This window comes from Heloderma suspectum, chromosome 14 (assembly GCF_057233095.1).
Source record: "Heloderma suspectum isolate Gila_16-S chromosome 14, 16-S_ref, whole genome shotgun sequence".
Taxonomy (NCBI): domain Eukaryota; kingdom Metazoa; phylum Chordata; class Lepidosauria; order Squamata; family Helodermatidae; genus Heloderma; species Heloderma suspectum.
The window spans coordinates 21,601,966-21,620,794 of record NC_139471.1 but is presented as its reverse complement, the minus strand read 5'-3'; the positions used below and the strand labels follow the sequence as shown (position 1 = coordinate 21,620,794).

At 42.7% G+C, this 18,829-nt stretch overlaps 1 protein-coding gene across 11 annotated transcripts in view; it reads left to right on the top strand.

Annotated features, from left to right (window-relative positions):
- NEK6 (NIMA related kinase 6) overlaps positions 1–18,829 on the top strand; it is a 99,698-nt gene that overhangs the window by 52,421 nt on the left and 28,448 nt on the right. For all 11 annotated transcript variants that reach the window (XM_084821101.1, XM_084821093.1, XM_084821099.1 and 8 more), the window contains exons 5-7: positions 5,520–5,630; positions 11,313–11,421; positions 12,608–12,715. In XM_084821101.1, the coding sequence (XP_084677227.1) occupies positions 5,520–5,630; positions 11,313–11,421; positions 12,608–12,715 (328 nt within the window). The remainder of the gene's footprint in view (positions 1–5,519; positions 5,631–11,312; positions 11,422–12,607; positions 12,716–18,829) is intronic.

Below are 18,829 nucleotides of genomic sequence, written 5' to 3'. Positions count from 1 at the left end.
AGAAGCGTCCTCCGTACTGCTCCGCTGCTGCTCCCTCTGAAGCACATGAAGATTTGCGCAAGCCACCCAGCAACTGTGCAGCAGGCTCCATTGAGGTGTGCCTCAAAGGAGCACAGTGCTTCTACTTGTAGAGCTTTGGAACAGAGGAGCATATTCCTTTCCTTTATCTGAAATGGAAACGGTCCACTTTCTGTGTGGGCCATACAGAGTTGAGCAGGTGTGCTTGCTCCTTCCCTGCTTCCTCCCCCAGAAGGAAGGCCTGACTCTACATGAGTCTTAGGATTGTGTGCAGCTGCGTTGTTAGGTTAGCCAGAAGACAAGATGACATCAGGGCTGTTCTGTGTGAGCCACTAAGCAGATAGTGAGGAAAAGTCAATGAATGCCAAACCAAACAAGGTGAAGACGGTCTATAATGCCATTAGGTGATGATGATGATCCCCATGCAAAATAAGGCTTGGGGGAGTGGGGAGGGCGATTCTCCAATATGGCACTGGATGTATTCAGGCCAGTATGTCCATTTGTGTTAAAATTAAGGGCGAGTGAAATCAAAATGCTCAGGATGACAGGGGAATCAAGACGGTCAGTTATCATCCCTACCGTATAAGATGTCCAGAGGCAACTACAGATCTTCCTATGTCAAGCTCATCAGGGAGCCAGATGTTAAGTTGTGAATGTTGTATTAGCTGGGTTGTGAAGAGAGAAATGAGAGGAGATTATTTGCTGGGATAATTAGGGCTTTCCTCTCTGGTGCCCTGTGCATTTTCTGAAGGTATATTTCTTCCTAGTCTCACTTAATTGTTTCTCTTCCATACCCTAATGTTGTCCTTGTTCAGCCAAAATAAGGACCAGACCTCAATCCCCTTGAATAAAGTCGGAGCTGGGTCAGGCTGAAAGTGCTACATCTGGCTATACAAAGCATCATCCTTTGCAGGATCAGGTCTGCAGCTGCCTCCTTTACTGTGGGGTGACTTTAAACAATAAAAACAAGCACATCACTATTTTCAGTTAAACTGCTTATGCCTTGCTTCCTAAACAAAACTTCCAAGGCAGCTTGGGGAGCATAATGGACTGGTGATGAAGTTGCTGGGATACTTGCAGGTTTGGCCATGACAGAGTCTGATCTGAATTGAGAGAGGTCAAAGGAAGTGCTTACTTGGGGAATAAGTCAGTGGGTTCAAGATCTAGGCAGTGGTGGAATCTTGAAAGCTTAGCCTGTGAGGAAGTTGAGTGCACCAAGTGGTAAATGGGAAAACAGTATGTTTGGAGGTACTTGGGGAGTCAGAGGAATCCAGGTTAGGGCAAGGAGGCAGGCAGGCTCTGTGGGTCAACATCTGTGGAGACAGTGCACTATTAAATTGTGTAGCACAGGCAGCAGGTCCTCATGGGGTAGGACCAATGAGATGTCTCCTTATTGCTGCTCAATCCTGGACAGTTACTCATAATTAGTTGAAATGGAAACTGAGAGGAGATCAGATTGGCCTAGAGAAGGCAGGTGCTGATGCCTGAAAGTGGCTGTCCAAGTAAAGAATCCATTTGAGCCTCAGCACCTCCTTGTTCATGAACCAAGACTCCTGGCACCAAATTTGAGAATCCTTCCTTTATAGAAACCCTGCCAAGGAGCTGGTGTCTTGTATTCCTGGCTTGGAGATAATACTTGCCTCGCAAAACCTTTGTAGAGTTGAAGCTTGTCTACAAGCCTATTTCACTGCGTCACATACTTTGTTGGAAAACATTATGAGGAATTATGAAGAACAGTCCCTGTTGGTCAAATGCTTGCATGGCTGCTGCTCAAAGCATGGCAGAAAGTCAGTTTGATAAATCATATTGTGTTGCAAATGCACAAGGGATCTGTTAGTAAATGCTGCCCATCAGGCATTCTTTTCAAACGTATCCAAGTATTTGAATGTTATGATCCAACCAAACATGACAGATTTTGCCCAAGATGTATATAATTCCGTTCCAAAAAGCAAAACATATCACAGCAAAGATCTTAATGTTAAGTTGAGAAGCAGTTTTTAATGACACAATGTAGGTCAGCATTTTCTGATAATTTGGTGCAGGTGCCGGAGTTTTCCACCGAGTCTAGGAGGGCAGAGTTGTTCAAGGTTTTGTTTAGAGGCAAGGGAGGGTTCTAAGAGGACTGCTTCGGTCGGTCAGCATCAGCAATTGGAATGCACTTTGTTTAGTCCTACACAGCTAATAACTTGTCAAATCAATATCTGCAACTCTTCTCTTGTAAATTGATAGTCCCCCTGACGATTGCTCTTACAGCTATATGCAAACTGATTGCTCTTACGGTTATATGCAAACAGTTTGCTCTGCTCTGTGAAAACGTAGGTAGAGAAAATGCATATTTCACTTTTTCAGAATTTTCAAGGATATACTTTATATTCAAGGTGGATAACTTAGATTATGGTTTGAGGTCTTCTGGATTTCTTTTAGGGCTACTTTATGAAAAGCTATTATCTGCCCTAAGACATAAGATCCACCACTCTTGTCACTTCATATCTTTGAAATGTACCTGAAAAATGTCTTCTATTTTCTCAGTTGTGACAAAAGCTATAAACGCTTGTTTATATTAGCATAATTAACAGTCATGAATACTAATATTTCTATTGTCAGCATAACTAGTTGTATTTGACACAGGATGTGTATTTGTGGAGAACCTGAACAAGATGGATGGATGTGAATCATCTTCTGAAACTTAGCAAAAGGCAAACAAAACTGAACAGTACACAAATTGCTTAACAGTAGGGGTGAAAACCTGAGAGTACAATGGAAATGTGGTAACTTATATAATGCAAAATCAAATCAAATACCATTTTTAGCAGTTAGCAATTATGAAGATAGGAGCCCTTCTTTTTTTTCAAATATGCTTTAGATTCCAAAGTGAAGGTCTGTTCGCTACAAAGCAATAAACATATGGTTAATGTCCAGGGTACTTCACTGGCTTGTGGATGGTACAGAAAGGTCTACATATATCTATTTTGGTCTGTCAGCTTGCCAGGTGGCGGTCTTGCATTCTCGGAATTTTGTTTCCCTGCAAGACCTGCTTCAGTGTGCCTGGATTCCATCTCACGCTCAAAGCCTATACTTAAATTTTATGTGAACTATACTTTGACCAAAATTATCCAGTTTGGTCAAGTCCTTTCCAGGAAAAAGTACTTTTGCCTCTACAAATCTGTTTTAACTAGTGTTTTACAATGTATTCTGATTTTGCTGGGAGGAAATGAGATGTGAGAGAATGGCTGACTAAAAATCGTGCATACAAATATTATGCTTGAAATACATTAATTGGGCAGGCCTTTTGTCATTTGGGAACCAGGTAGCTAAAGCTCCCAGAGATTTAAAAAAAGAAAAGAAAACTGGAGCCCTGCCTAAACAGCAAGGAGAGTGAAGGCAGCCAGTAATGTGGCTCTAATCAACAGCCTGCTTGCCAGCATCACCCCTTCTAGTTAGTGGCCACTTGCTTTTTTGCATGCCTCTTGCTGACAGCATTGCTCTGCATACACATCAGGCATTCACTTCCATCAGACTTCTAGCTGGCATTAAAAAAATGAGAGGATGGAAGTCGTCTAAGCCAGAGTGTTTATGTGCATTTTGGAACAAGCTGGAGTGAAAATTCTTCATTTATTTTTTTCTGTTGAAAGGCCGAAATGTAAAATAATCCCTTTTATACACGCATGTCCTCACTGCCATTGTTTTTCATGTGTATGCAGGCATTACAGATGGACATAGTTCCTAGAAAGAGCATTAGTCTAAGTGGGAGCTTAGAGTATGGGATTTGGCCTGGGATGTCTGACTGGGGATGTTGCATTTAATAAAGCAGGCCTGAGTGGGATTTTTAGTTCTGCTTGGGTACGTAAAATAGTATCTGAATGTTCTTGGTTAATTGTAGTGTCTCATAGCAGTATAGCAAGGATTTAGTCCTTCATTTTATGGGCCAGATCCAAAAGGACAGAAATGAGAGTGGTTGGTTTTGATTTAATATTTTTACCATGTGCTTCCACAAGTAATTTGTACTCTGTGCTGCTCACAAAAGATAAATGTAAAAATGCCATTAAAATAACAGAATATAACTAGCAACATACAAATATCATTTCAATCAATATAGTATAAATAAGCAGTATATCAGTACCAAGTACCTGAATAGGGCTGATAGGAATACACTGCACACATGGATCAGCATTGTGTATCATAACACTTTTTGCATTGTGTATCATAACACTCTTATACAAGCTCTGACTTTGCTGATCTAAATGGCTCCAATACTTGTGGGAAGCACCACCTTAACTATGGAGTTTCTCCCCTAAATCTCAGACTCGTGGGCTTCCAATGCCCACACTGGAGTCCCATTAGCATTAATGCAAGCAAGTATCCAGGCAGCGTAGAAGAGGCACCTCTCCTCCAGTGTGTATGCAGAAATGAGTGATTAACCTGATTGATCACAAAGGCATTTATGTCAGTTCAGTAACCCATGAAACAGTCATGTCTAAGCTGCAACTGCTTGCCAGATGCAGCACTGCATTATCCTTCCTGCCACGCTCCTCCACCAATTTACTTCTATTGAATCTTAGGCAAGTACAAGGGGAGAGAAATGCAGCCTGAAAGGAGAAACTGTCTCTCTTCTCCTAAATTATATGACAATTGCACTGCCAATAAAACCATTTAAGTGCATTTGGTCTTTTCTCCGTGCAGTTGTATGAGCCCAGTGATGGTGCATTTTAATAGTAATAGCAAGTGGACAGGCCCCACTTTTTGTGTGTGATAAGCATACAATTTTGTTTACTGGAAAATATCAATATCTATTGATACAGGAAAATATTGATAGAAAGAAATAGACATTAAAAAACTAGGCATGTGTTCCAGTCAAATGGTTCAAAGATGAACACTTGGAAAGCATTCTTATCCTGTGTGTGATAGAGAGAGGTTTTAACATGTTTCAGGAATAGGTAACATTAGTTTGCATGTGGTGTGAGTGGGGATGGTATCCCTTATATTGAAAATCAATGTGGAATATTATTTTTGATTATGCAAACTCTAGAATACCAAACATTAAAAAAACAAGGAAGCAAGATTCCTAGTAAAATAGTGAATTCTCTTTTTTCTTGAGGAAGATAAACTCAGAAATCTCTTCTGTACTGCTGACTTTCCAGAGGTGTGTATCAGGGGTCTGTTGCAGAGTTAACTCTGCAAATTACAGTATTATTCTTAAATGTGGAGAGGAAGTTGAGGGTGCCTGAAAAATAAACTCCTGTAACTGGGTATAATCATTTGATACTTTGCGGAAGTAAAATAAAAATATCAAAATGGGAGCCAAGGTCTTCCTTCTCAGAATACCAGGGAGAAAGGCTTTCTCTTACATTGTGGTAATTGGTGACACTCTTAGTGGGAAGTCTGTAATCTGTGTAGCTCTTCCCTTACCTACTTTGGTATCTGCATAATTTTAAGCCATTATTGCAGTTTGGTGTTCTGTACATTCATGCGATGTTCATGCATTCTGCCCCGTGTATTTGCAGCAATTGAACCACCCCAACATAATCAAGTATTTGGATTCGTTTATTGAAGACAACGAACTTAACATCGTACTGGAACTGGCAGATGCAGGTGACCTCTCTCAGATGATTAAGGTATGGACCTAATTTTTGAAGCTACAAAATTATTCTTAAATGTGGAGAGGGAGTTGAGGGTGCTTGCAAAACAAATTCCTGAATCCTGAACTCCTGAACATCATTATTTGGTACTTTTCTCAAGCAAAATAAAAATATCACAATGGAAACCAAAGGTACAGGGAAAAGGTGGGGAACTTCTGAGTCCTTAGATGTGATTAATATCTAATACAATACGGTTAATACAAAGCTGCTGTTCAGTATTTAACAACTCATCTAATTCCAAGCAGGAGAGTATGGAATTCCATACAGGTGAGTGAGTGGGCTGCCAGAGAAAGAATTGATCTCTCCACCCATCTTCTACCAGTCTATTTGGTTTAGATTCTGGCTACAGAGGAAGGGAGGCCTGTCCATCCTTTGCCAGCCTGTGTGCTAGAAGGTTTTTGTTTTGTTTTTTTTTACTAGCTGAGGCTAGTGTGTGTGTTTCCATGCTGTGTTTCCATGCTTACAATGGATCAGGGTATTTTGCTGCTGCGGCTAGCAGGGAACTGCAAGCTTCTAGCCTCTTTTGTTGTTGTTCAGTTGTTCAGTCGTGTCCGACTCTTCGTGACCCCATGGACCATAGCACGCCAGGCCTTCCTGTCCTGCGCACTCTCCCGGAGTGTGCTCAGGTTCATATTCATTGCATCGGTGATGCTATCTAGCCATCTCATCCTCTGCCGTCCCCTTCTCCTTTTGCCTTCAGTCTTTCCCAGCATCAGGGTCTTTTCCAGGGAGTTTTCTCTTCGCATTAGGTGGCCAAAATATTTGAGCTTCAGCTTCAGTATCTGTCCTTCCAATGAGCACTCAGGGTTGATTTCCTTTAGGAATGACTGATTTGACCTCCTTGAATGTAGGCAAGAAACTGTTGTAGGCTATTCTATAAGCCTGCCATACAGAATGCTGCTTTTAGCCTATAAGGAAGGCAAAGAAGTAGAAAAATGCTCCATTTCTGATGAGAGGACCAGAGCAGCCAGGGACTTTGGATTTTTCAGCCCTGGGCCAGAGGCAAAATTTACTGTGATCTTATTACTTGGGGCTAATGAAAACGCCATACCCCTCTGTGAAAGGCACTTGCCCTCTTAAGCCAAGTAACCAAATAACATTTTATGTGCTAATCTTCAGTTGACAGGCACTCTTCATTGTGAGGCAGCTACTAAAAGCTTTTCTAACTGTCTGTTGACCTTCTTTGCCTCCTTAGATTTAGGCCTGATATTTCAGAGGAGCTGTTCTTTCCTTATGCTGTTCTCAGGAATCCTTGTATGGTGGAAGTCGCTTTAGCTCAGCTGTTATCACCTGGTTTTTAATAGATCCTTTGACATGTTAATGTGGAGACAGGCATCCCTTGTGAGAACAGATGTGGCCTCTCATCTTTTCCCCCTCTTTTTTCACCACTGATTTGAGATTATCATAAATGATTTGAGATTATCATTTTAGAAAGCTCACCACCTCCTTGTTGCCAGATACAGGTTGCTGTTACAGGCGCTAAGGAAACCCTGGTTTTTCATCTTGGAGCTATGCTCATGCTAGTGCAGTCAGTGCCTGTAATGTAATGTCCCATCCCTATGTAAGATTGAGGGTGGGGTAACCATTCAGGGCTCCATTTTTTAAAAAAAGAAGTGTGGATGGATCTCAAGGAGCCTTCAAAGAATGACTAAATAAAACAGCAGCACCAGTTTAAAATTTGTTCTCATTTCCCAGAAGGAAGTCCATCAAGGAGATAAGGAGTTAGAATATGGGCCCTTGGCAGTCATGTGAATTAGAAATGGCTGTGTGATAATTTACGGAGAATTTTTCAAGACTCTGATCGTATCAAGGCATGTATTGATTCCAAATACACTGCTGTTCCCCCAGTCTCCTCTGCTACGTGTGCGGAGTAGAACATTGCCCATATGAAAGGCTGCAGTACCATACAAGTTCCCCTTTCAAATTGGCTTTTAGTGGACAGAGTGATCCCAAAGGCATATGTTTTCTTGGTATGATCCACCCCAAGCCCTTGAGATGGTATGACCTAAAAATCTAAATAACTCTGGCTGTGGCTAAGGCATTCATTGCTTTTCAGAAACATATCTAGTACCTGCCCTCAAAGCGGCTTTGTTCGTACTGTTGCTTTGTCTTTATGAAAGTGCAGATTTCCCTCTTTGTTGGGTAGTAGTGCACTCTCCAGGAAGGCAATTCCTTATTTCAAATTTGGGGCTTCAGAAAGTCAGTCAGGTTACTGACCAGCCATCCCCGACCTTGTGCTCTCCAAATGTGTTGGACTACAGCTCCCATTATCCCCAGAAGGCAAGCATTTGTAGTCTAACACATCTGGAGGGCACTTCCAGGTTGGGGAAGGCTGAAATAGACTCTTCCACTTAGGGAATGAAGCTGGGTTTGTCTGCTCGTAACTTTAGGACTTGTTATCTTAGAACATTTTGCACTTTGGGGAGGGATTAAGTTGAACAATCCACAGAACAGTGGTATGTGTAAAGGAATTTTCATATGGACAGAAACAAAAAAGAGAGAGCTAATTTAGATAATCGCATAATGGGCTCCTTATGATTATCAGCTGACCCTCAGCTCCTTGCAGTGTTGTGATTCGCAGTCATGCAAGAACTTCCCATGGCTTTATGTCTCTTCATGGTTTACGTGTTTCCTTCATGTCCACCACATGCTTCATTCTGGTGAACAACCTCGTGTTTGAAAGGGAGATGTGTGACTCTGAACATAGAGGACAAATACTTACGAGTGGGCCGCAGCACCCTGATGCAGCTCTACTGTGCACGTGCTACTGTTTGCTCCCCCTTCAGCTTTTACAGTGCAAGATTCTGTTCCTGTGATTGAACAGGTTTTTTAAAGTGTTTAAACAGAATCCAAGTACTGAGACACAGAACTGTTAGGAAACACCACCACCTTCCCATGCTTTTACTATGTCTTCAGAGAAAGTAAGAATGGCAGTAGCAATGCTCAGAAGGTTAAGAGTGGTTTAAAAAATACATGCGTGTGCGCACATGTGGCACCCAAGCTCTGTCTTTGCCAGGCCTCTGTCGCTTGCATTATTTATGAGCATTATAAAGCTGATGTAACTGAGGGTTGCTAGCAGTACAACCCACTGGAGAATTTTGGCTTTCTGTTAAATGTCAAGAAAATCTTATTGGACATGACATTTAAGAAGATTGCTAATTGTGGCCTAGCATCTTCTCCCCTAAATACTTCAAGAAGAATGAAGCTAGTATTATCGAGTAAAAAATGCTTTAGCCTTCTGCCATTCCACTGCTATTCATACACTGAGCTTGGTTTGAACATACACTGGGCTTGGTTTGAAATGCAGGCGAGGTATCCCACTTTTATATCCTCCTCTGTTCATGACTTGAGAAGACTCTCTGCTCAAGAAGGGTGAGCCCCAGTAAAGCGTTGCGTAGAAGCCACAAGAGTAGTTGGGTCTCTCTGTTGCAGTGTGCACGGTGGAATGTTTTCTAAATGCTTCCCCTTTTCATTTTGTTTCTCAGAGACAAATGAAAATAACAAAGATTGTGTTGTGGTTTAAAATGAAAATGGGTGTCAAGTGGAGATGGGGGCACCTGCAACATGTCCCAAAGACACACAGTCCTGGATCTCTGCCCAAAAGGGGAGGGCACAGTTTAGAACCAACCTAAAATAAACATTAGGTAAATAACCATGGTTAGTGGGGCTCCCATATGTAATGATAACAGGATACAGGGTTGCTGCTCTAGAGAAGAAAGGACGAAGGGGTCAGTGTGTGGGTCCAGCAGAGGAAGATGCCTGTCATTCCATGGTGGTAATGGTTCAGAATTATGATTCTATCCCAGAATTCTGGAGCAGGAAATAGTCTCATGGCTTAACACCAGGGAGAGGCAGGGATCCAGCATTTGTCTGGATGGTGGACATCTGGCATTTGAGGCTAGAAGTGAACTGAAAAGGCTTTCTCAATCATTCCTCCTTGCCTTGGAAATTGAATCTACTTAACATCAAGGGAGCATCCAGACCTCCCTGCAAACTGTATTTTTTGGGAGCTGTGGAGTTCAGCTCATGGAATATAGGAAGCTGCCTTATACTGAGTCATACCATGAGTCCTTCTATCTCAGTATTGTGTCCACTAGATGGCAGTGGCTCTTCAGAGGTTCTGGGCCTACCCCTAAAATTATGTATCTCCAGGTGCACCCCAAGCCTTTGATTGGATTGGGTAAATGGCACTGGTCCCTGAGACAGGAGAACTGAGTAGACGGTTTCTTAAGCTTCTTTCCACTAAGAGCATCCATCATCTCACATGCATTGCCCTGCCTTATTTTTCTAGTGCTGGAGGGGGCTATTCTGAAATGGTGGTAAAAATTGATGAATGGTTCCAGGGGTTTTCATATTGGGCAACGTGGAATCTATTAATTCTGACTTGGATTGACTTCTTACTCTGACTTGGATTCCTGCATTGAGCAGGGGGTTGGACTCGATGGCCTTGTAGGCCCCTTCCAACCCTACTATTCTATGATTCTATCATTAGATCACGTCTGGCACCTTGAGAGTCTCAAGTTCTGTTTTTAAAGCCAACTTCCTACATGCTTGTGTTGAGGAAAGATGTGGGCAGTGCTGAAGTCTGGAGCACAGTGGGTACAAGTGGGGCTGGATTCAGAGCCATGCCCTGCACCAACCCTTGAGCTACTGTTTCCTTCCCGTTGAACCTCCTTGCCCTCTGCCACCCTCATGGTTGTCAGAATTCCATATCCTTAGAAATATATAGGGAGCAGAATAGTGTATAAGTTAATCAGAATTAATGTTAGTTTGCATAATTCTGTCTACAGAATGAGGGATTTCTTGTATAATTTGGTGTTGTTTAAAGCATCAGGGGACAGACACACCCGGGGCTTGGTTATTACAGTCCACATGTTTCAGGAGGCACTTTGCTACAAGAAATCATGCAACTTGTCTCTTTTTAAGCTATCATACTTTCTGGGGCCTCTTATCCATGTACAGACTATGATAAAAGTGCTGCCATATATCCAGTGCTAGAGGAATGAACTTCTACTCCAACCTTCCCCAACTTGATGCCCTCCAGATATTTTGGGCTATAATTCCCATAAACTCCAGACAGTATGCTCAATGGCCAGGGCTTGTGGGAATTGAAGTCCAAAACATCTGGAGGGTACCAGTTTGGGGAAGGCTGTTCACTAGTCTAATGATTTGGTTACTTCCTAAATGCCTTGGTTACTTGATAAAGAGAAATGGCTTGCTTAGTCAAATGGCTTGGTTACTTGCTAAAAAATAACCAATGTTATATTGATAGTGATGATAAACATCTTCAATATGTTGTTTTTTTAAAAAGAAAATCCTTTTGTTTCTTAAGGCAAAGCACTCCAGACATTTGTTGTTTTGAGGCACTAAATATGTTCTGCAAGGTAATTAACGAGATTAATGCTAATTATAATTGGTGTCCATTCAAAAATGTCAAATCTATTTAAGCATATTTTTCATAATGCTGTTAATTAGCAAATTGCATTGGAAGTATACACACACAGGCAAGGAGTTAAATGTAAAGCAGAAGCTGAACTCCTCCTGATGGTCTTGAGGACATCAGAAAGGCGGCAGCTGGAGGACACATTAGCTATGACACAGGGATGGAGAGAGAGAGACGTTGCTGTTTTGTTTATCTTGTGTTTTTTCCCTCCACAGTATTTTAAAAAGCAGAAACGGCTAATCCCAGAAAGAACGGTTTGGAAATACTTTGTGCAGTTGTGCAGTGCAGTTGAACACATGCACTCCCGCAGGGTGATGCACAGAGGTAACATTAATTCAGTCTCTTTTCGCTGAATAATAGTATAATGTTCCAATTAGTAAGCCCCCACATTCAGAAACAATTATGCTGATGTTCAGCCAGTGTGTGTATAGAGACAGTGAAGCTCACAAGATGGATTTCGCCTTGTGCCTGATGCCTGGCTGTAAAGTGTTAGTCTGAGCTTTTCAGTGAAGATGACCTGCCCCCAGTTGCCATCAGTGGTATTTGGTAGAACTTATGCCACAGCAGCCATTAGAACGGAGTGCTGAGAACAGTGGGCACAGTGAATGTTGGAGTCTCCTTAGGGACATTTGACAAATCGGGCCATGGGGTCAATCCCAGACCTGACCCTTCCCTTTTCAATGTACTGTCACTGTTCTGAAAGATGGACCCTTCAGGAAAACACAAGCGTGCAACAACAGAGCAGATGCTCATCCTGCCGCTGTTCCCAAATGCACCAGCCTTGTAGTGTGACAAATATTGTGCTGAATGCAACTCCTATGCTACTCTTTCCTGTGCGATGCTGCTTTCTCATCAGTCTGTATCAAAAGGCTTTTCCTTTCATCCCACTGTGAATAGCACAGTACAGTTAGGCAGCCTGTTATTTTTTTTTCTGTTTTACAGATGGGAAAGTGGCACTGGAGAGTCCCTTCCCACAATCCCTTCTGGCTATGACTAACCCTAACCCAACATACCATACTAATGTTTCTCATATTAAGAGGCTGGGTCTTAAGAAGTTCAGTCTTGCTATGAACTCATTCCAATTGTAATTATAATCAAATGTTAGGGATGAAGATAAAATATTGTTGTAAATTAAAATAATATTATGAATGTTAATATTTTAAGTGTATTTATTGCTGCTTTTCCAAAATGTTAAAAACACTTTGAAAAAAGAAAATCCATCTTCAAAGTATAACACCACTTTGTACTACTGTAACATTTCAAGCCAGACTTTAAACCTTGATTTGTGTGTGTTGAGGAAAAGGTGTTTATCCTTCCCTGCAAACTTTTCTTCCACTGATATGTAAAATATGCCAAGAAATGCCACTTTTAAAAAGCATTGACACCATGTCTTAGGAGATCCAGTTTATGGGCAAAACATGATCTCTCCACCCTTGGGGAGGGGGTTGCTGATTGTTGGAGCCAGAGAACTGTCTTGTGGATTTGATGGTCTTTCTCTTCTGTCTTCCAGACATAAAACCAGCCAATGTGTTTATAACAGCCACCGGAGTTGTGAAGCTGGGAGATCTTGGACTGGGCCGCTTCTTTAGTTCTAAAACTACTGCTGCACATTCCTTAGGTAATGGTGAAATTATGTCCAAGTGACTGCTGCCTCCCTAGTTACCACAGTATCCCTCACTCAGTTCAGCCCATGCTTTTTGGTCACACAATGCTTGCTGTTTTTAAGCCATTAGTCATTGCATTCTCTGTTTTATATTCACCAACTAAAACGTGCAAAGTACTTTTCTGCAACATTATCCATGTTGGCCGAATATGTATTACTTTCTACCCTGAACAGCAATTTACGAGATTTGAAATAGTGTTTAGAAGATGGGTGAATTAGTTGCTATGAAGATTAAAAAAGGAGGAAACCCTTTTCTTCCTAAATTGTTATACTGTTGCTGGTTATGTTCTTCATTTGGTTATGTTCTTCGTTTACGTTCTGGCGCTGTTCTTAGAAGGTAGCCTTGAGGACACCCTTTTGCAGTGTACCATAGTGGCTTTTTATTGAAGTTTCATTTGTTCCACGCAGCACCATTCAAAATACTTAGAGCTGCCCAGAGCTATCATATCTCGACTTCTAGGAAAGTTACCAACTAGTCCCCAAAAATCTTTGAGGAATTCTGCCACTTGGTCAAGGTGACTGCAGCCTGTTGCTTGTTTCCCACACAGTCCTTTCCTTATTGCCATCTGCTTACCATTCTGTTCAGAGGAGGGACCGAGCTGCTGTGTTGTCCCCCTCACCCACTCAGCCTTGCAGTGCTGTCGGTCTGGCACTTGTTGCCAGTATAAAAATGATTTGTATGAGTTTGTTCTCTGATTAGGGTTCCTTCGGGATTCTACTCAGTTACTAACCCAGTTTGCACGTAACACCAATTTATGGGTTGCTTAACCCATGAATTGCCAGGGTAGAGCAGGAGTGAGTGTGCTGCCTAGCATGTGCTTGTCACTTCTGTTTTACATCCAGCTTTGAAAACAACCCAGGAACATTGTTGTGATGTGTAAACTCTGGGTTGTTTAGGGTTAAACCCAACCACAAGGCATGGGTTTCAAAGCTGGATGTAAAGTGGAAGTGACAAGTACATGGGAGGCAGCTCACTCGCTCTGGCACAGCCACAGCTAACTATGGGTTATCTAATAATAGATAACCCATAGTTAGCCATTATGTGTGAACCAGGTCACTGAGTCTAATGTTTGTGGTGGGTGATGATGTTCCTGATGCTTACCTTACATAGTATTTGGTTTCCCAACTTAAACACTGTAAAGCAGGATTTTTGCTTTCAGGGTCATGGAAACTTGGGGCTCTCTTGTACTGCAGCTTCTGGGCTGTCTGGGAGCTCTTCTGCATTTCTGGATGTGTCCCACTTGTCTTTCCTGGAGCTAGTCTACTGCCATGGGTAGAAGTTGGAAGACCCTTAACTTACGAGCCAAGTCCAAGATGCTGTGCTGCTTGCCCTGGCATTAAGAATCAGTATTCAATACATTTTCTTGGGATGGGTTTCCAGAGGTGCATGCCTATGTGCTCTGCAGTCGGTAGCATTGCTGCCATCCCCAAGAGACCAGTCTGCTCAGGTGCCTGTTCTGCAGAACTTAAGCTCTTCTAGCTCTCTTATTGCAGGGTGAAGACTGCTGTCTGACTATGGATGTAGACCTCATTTAACACATAAGTGGCATGCCACTCTCTCTAAAACCTTACTCAGTTAAAACTTTGGCTGAGTTGGACAAAATTTGCAATGACGGTCAAACAGTGCTGTGCCAAAACTAGGGACAGCTAGTCTTCTCCAGTGGATAGAAGAGATGCTAGCAGGGATAGAGCACACATGAAAAGTACTATATAAGTGACAAAAAAGAGCCTGACGTTCTGTACACATGAGTTGCAGCTTGTGAGCTTGGAAACTCCAGAATGCCAGTATTCGTGTTGGGAATGACGTGGGAATGATTTGAGGTGCTCTTTAAAAATTGCCCTTTTTCATTTTTCAAAAGTATTTCATAGGCCCAAGGCAAAATATCTTCCCTTTCCCAGCTAAACCAGATCTTACAGTTCCCAGCCTACCCACCCCCATCACCGTAGCTCAGTGGTAGAGTACCTGCTTTGCATACAGAAGGCCCTAGCTTCAATCCCCAGCATGTCCAGCTGGCTAGGAAAGAATCCTGCCTGAAACCCTGGAGAGCCGCTGCCAGTCAGGGTTGATAATACTGGGCAAAATGGACTAAGGGTCTGATTCGGTATAAGGCAGCTTGCCGTCTTCCTACTTCTAGCCAATCGGTTTAGATATGTATTGTTCACTGTTGTATATAATAAAATTTTAACATTAGTTCTAATATGATCATACTTAATTCATTTCTGTAGAATGAAAAGCTAAGACGCTAAGAGAGCAGTTCTATTGGGATAGGCGGCGACCTCCAAACTCGGAGGGGACCGCCTATCCAATGCAGGGCAGGAGAAGCGTGAAGGGAGTCGTCCCCTCTGTGCTTCAGCTGCCCTGCATTTGCAGCTGGCCGCAGGAAGGTGTAGTGGGGGAAGCAGCTGCCGGACGACACATGGGATGTGACGTACCTGGATTTTCACTTTCCCCGCCCAGGAACGCCTCATTTTCGCTGCTCCGAGCTCCTCTTCGGAGCACGGGGCCCTTCCAAGCTGCCTGCAAGGCAGCACGGGAGAGAGGCAGGGAGATCGGTTCTCAGGAAACTGACCTCAGAGCGCGGGCTCTGAGGTCGGTTCCCAGAAACTGACGTATCCTATGGCTGTCTAGCTGCTGACTAGCGGCCATAGGATTGCTCCCTAAGTCAGGCAACTCAGGCAAAGAAATAACTCCATCACTGAATGGTCTGATGCTGCCTAGGAAATTTCCTTCTGGATGATTGTCAAACCTGCTAAAATGAAAATGGAAAGAACATATTTGAACACAGTTGGTTTTCTCTGCCTCGGAGCTAGTCAGCAAGTCTCTTTGTAACTTCCCCTGAGGAGGAATCCTTGCCATCTGCTTGTGTAGGATTCTGAAGTCACAGACAGGCATAGGACTGCCTGGCGTGCTACCAGCAACATGGCAGCCATGTTTGGACATGCCTAGGAAAGGCCTATTTGCTGTAGCAAAGAGGTGGGTTAGATTCTAACATCCTTCTATGATGACTTTTTCTTTGTTTATGTAACACTTCAGGCAGTTTAAGAACAAATTGTTAAGGGATTCTGAGTAAGTCTTCTGCACGCACTGGATTGGATTCTAGATGCAAGAAAAGGCAAGTTGTAAGTCTCTTTTAGATTAATGGAGTGGGGACATAAATCAGAAATGTGACTACTTTATGTAAACATCTTTTGTGTTATTCTGGAGGTATCCAGTTGGTTCATCTTATACAGCTTTAGACTTAAGTTACTGGCCATCAAGCATTTACTATTTTGAGTCCACCTGCTCCCATATACCCCACCACTGAATGAAGCCATACATGTGCCACATTCAGACAAGTAAAGGCACAAAGGCAGATGGTGGCTTCCCCTCGTTACGAAACTTCCTCCCACTGCAAGGTCAACAGAAGGCCAGCCTGAGTCCTTTGGGCCAGTCTTTGGGAATCAGTGTGAAGCCAGGAAAGGTTGAAATTTCTGTAACCTTTTAAATTCCATTTTTCTTGGTATGTATTTATTTATTCCTTTCATTACCCACCCCCAAACGTAGGGAATGGGATGAACAATACATTTCCTTAGATATTAGTTGAACTTCAAGTGTGACCATCTTTTGAAGCAGGAAAGTATGCTCTCCTTGACACCTTATATTACCTGTATTAATGTGTTCAAAACATCTGTGTTGCATTAATGGCCTTCACAGGTGGGAGTGATGCACTTGTCCCTTTTGGCTCTCAGTATCTAGTTCCCAAGATGCCCATTTAGCCTGTCTTATTTGTGTCATTTAACTTACCAGTATCGAACCTGTGTGTTTTTGAGAATCCTTATTGCCCTAAGACCGCCTGCTGTTGCAGCGCCATGGGAAAAGAAGCATGATCTTTGGTTACTGCAGAAAGGAGGCTTGAGTGTTCTTGTAAACTACACAGAAAATGGCCAGGCCAGCATGCTGTTTTACTGGTATGCTTGTGGGGACAGGCTGGGGCACACCAAGTAAGAATCAGTCTCCTTGATAGCAATTTGAAATTGCATCAGGTTTGGGCAAAAATAGGGTCATGTCCAATACTTCAATTTAATCTCCTTTGACTGCTGCACTTACAAGGAAGCATGAAATTATGCTTCAGTAGTTGGCAGTCATGTGGAAGTCAAGTGACCAGCATCAGGACTTCTAATGGAGAACTTGTCAGAGCTACCCTCTTCCATGGCAGTGGCTATGTTGCCTTTCCTCTTGAGAAACAGCCTCTAGGCAGCAAAACCATGGAAGTGTTGGAATGCCAAAGGAACCCAAGTTCAGTCTTTCACCAAATTCAAGTCGGTAGTTCTGCATCAAGAGGAACATCCTACCCATCTTAAGGCACTTCACTATTTTACTTTTTCACAGTGGCACAATCTCACAGGTTTAGTCTAATCTGGAAATTTGCATTTTGATAAGAGGCAATAGGAAATACAGATGCACAGTGGCTCTGCTTGCGATATTGGATATTTTTTTCTATTTCTCTGTTGCCCTGGCAACCATCCTGAACTCTAAAATCTAAGGCTGCTGACCCATGAATTGAGCACAGGGCTTATGCAAATAGATTCACCTAATTTTTTCCCCTTTGTATTTGCTAACATCAGACTGGCATAAAAGGGCATTAGGCAGTACCACAACTTGTCTGACAGGTGTACTCCTGGCTCTGGCAGCACAGACGCCTCTGTGTCAGAAATGGAAGCCATAATTAGAGCAAGGAACAGAATGAACGTCAAACGAATTACCCGGCAGCAGATCATATTTGTCAGGAAGGATTGCATACATAAAAATTAAGTGACAGTACATGCCGGGGTAATGAAAGAAAAATGAAGGATTTGCCCATACGCTTTTCGCCAGATACAAGCGAATGTCTCGGCTCTGCACAACAAATTACATGGCTGGATTTCGAGGCTCCTATTTCTTCGCCACAAGTCTGCGTTCATAAGGCAAGACAGGGTGAGGCCCACTTAAACAAGTACCTGACAGCAGGCTGGCAGAATAAAATTAGGTGCACATCATTCCATGCTCCGAGTCCCTAATGCCAGCAAACCCCAGACCTTATTCAAACATGGAAAGGGGAGCATGTTTGAGCACTCAGCCCACCAGAAAAATTGGTTACATCGGCTCTTCACAGCACAAGTGATTAAAAACCGCTTAGCAAATGTCTAGGCAGCGTTCTCCTGCTGCTCTTGCTGTGACTGCCTGCCTGTTGCTGTTACAAAGTGAGATGCTCTCCTCAGTATGTCGGGATTACTATCTATTTTGGCTGTAGCTGAGCAGAAGGCCTTGTGATTTGGCCAGAGATAGTTGACTTTCAAGTTTTCCACAGGCAATAATTATGGGATTTAGTTCCAAAGTGGTTATGGGGACCATGTAGCACACCTATCTGCTGCAAAGTCTCTTCTTGCTAAGAATCTCCCACACCTCTGTGTTTACCGTTCTCACAGTCTGGGTTAAATTTCTGACCAGGTTTTATGCAAGGAATGTTGAATTATTATAAATTCAGATTAGCACAGGTATTGATCTGGATTTGCCTCAGACACTGTTAAGCAGACTCCAAGTAACTGTATCGGCATTACAGTCCACTGTTAAAATATACAACACATCACCTTAATGAAATTACTATATGAGGCACAGCTGCAGTTTTCTTTAAAGTGCATTTTGTTGGTAGAATGAAATTCCTCTGTTTTGTAGAGGCCTGACATGTGCACTTATTCCCAAATGACAAAATCTACCGTTATGCCACAGGTGTTTTTAAGGCAGTCGGACTCTTTCTTGTGTATTTGCTCTTCTCTTTTCCGGGAGCCATTGTATGTTTAGTTTAGGGAAAAAAGAGCGTGGGGCAGGGCAGAGAAGAGAAGAGGCTAGAACAGAGGTTTATGATTTCTATGGAGAGGCGGAATAGAAGTTTGCGTTCCCCTCTCATAACAGAACTTGGGGTGACCCAGTGAAATAGATTGAGATGGTCTACTGAATGTCATCCTTTTTGGCCATTCTCTCACACCCTGCTTGTGGGCCTCCTTAGAGTGTTTTCATCACTGGCAGGCCTGTGTTGAAAACAGGACACTGGA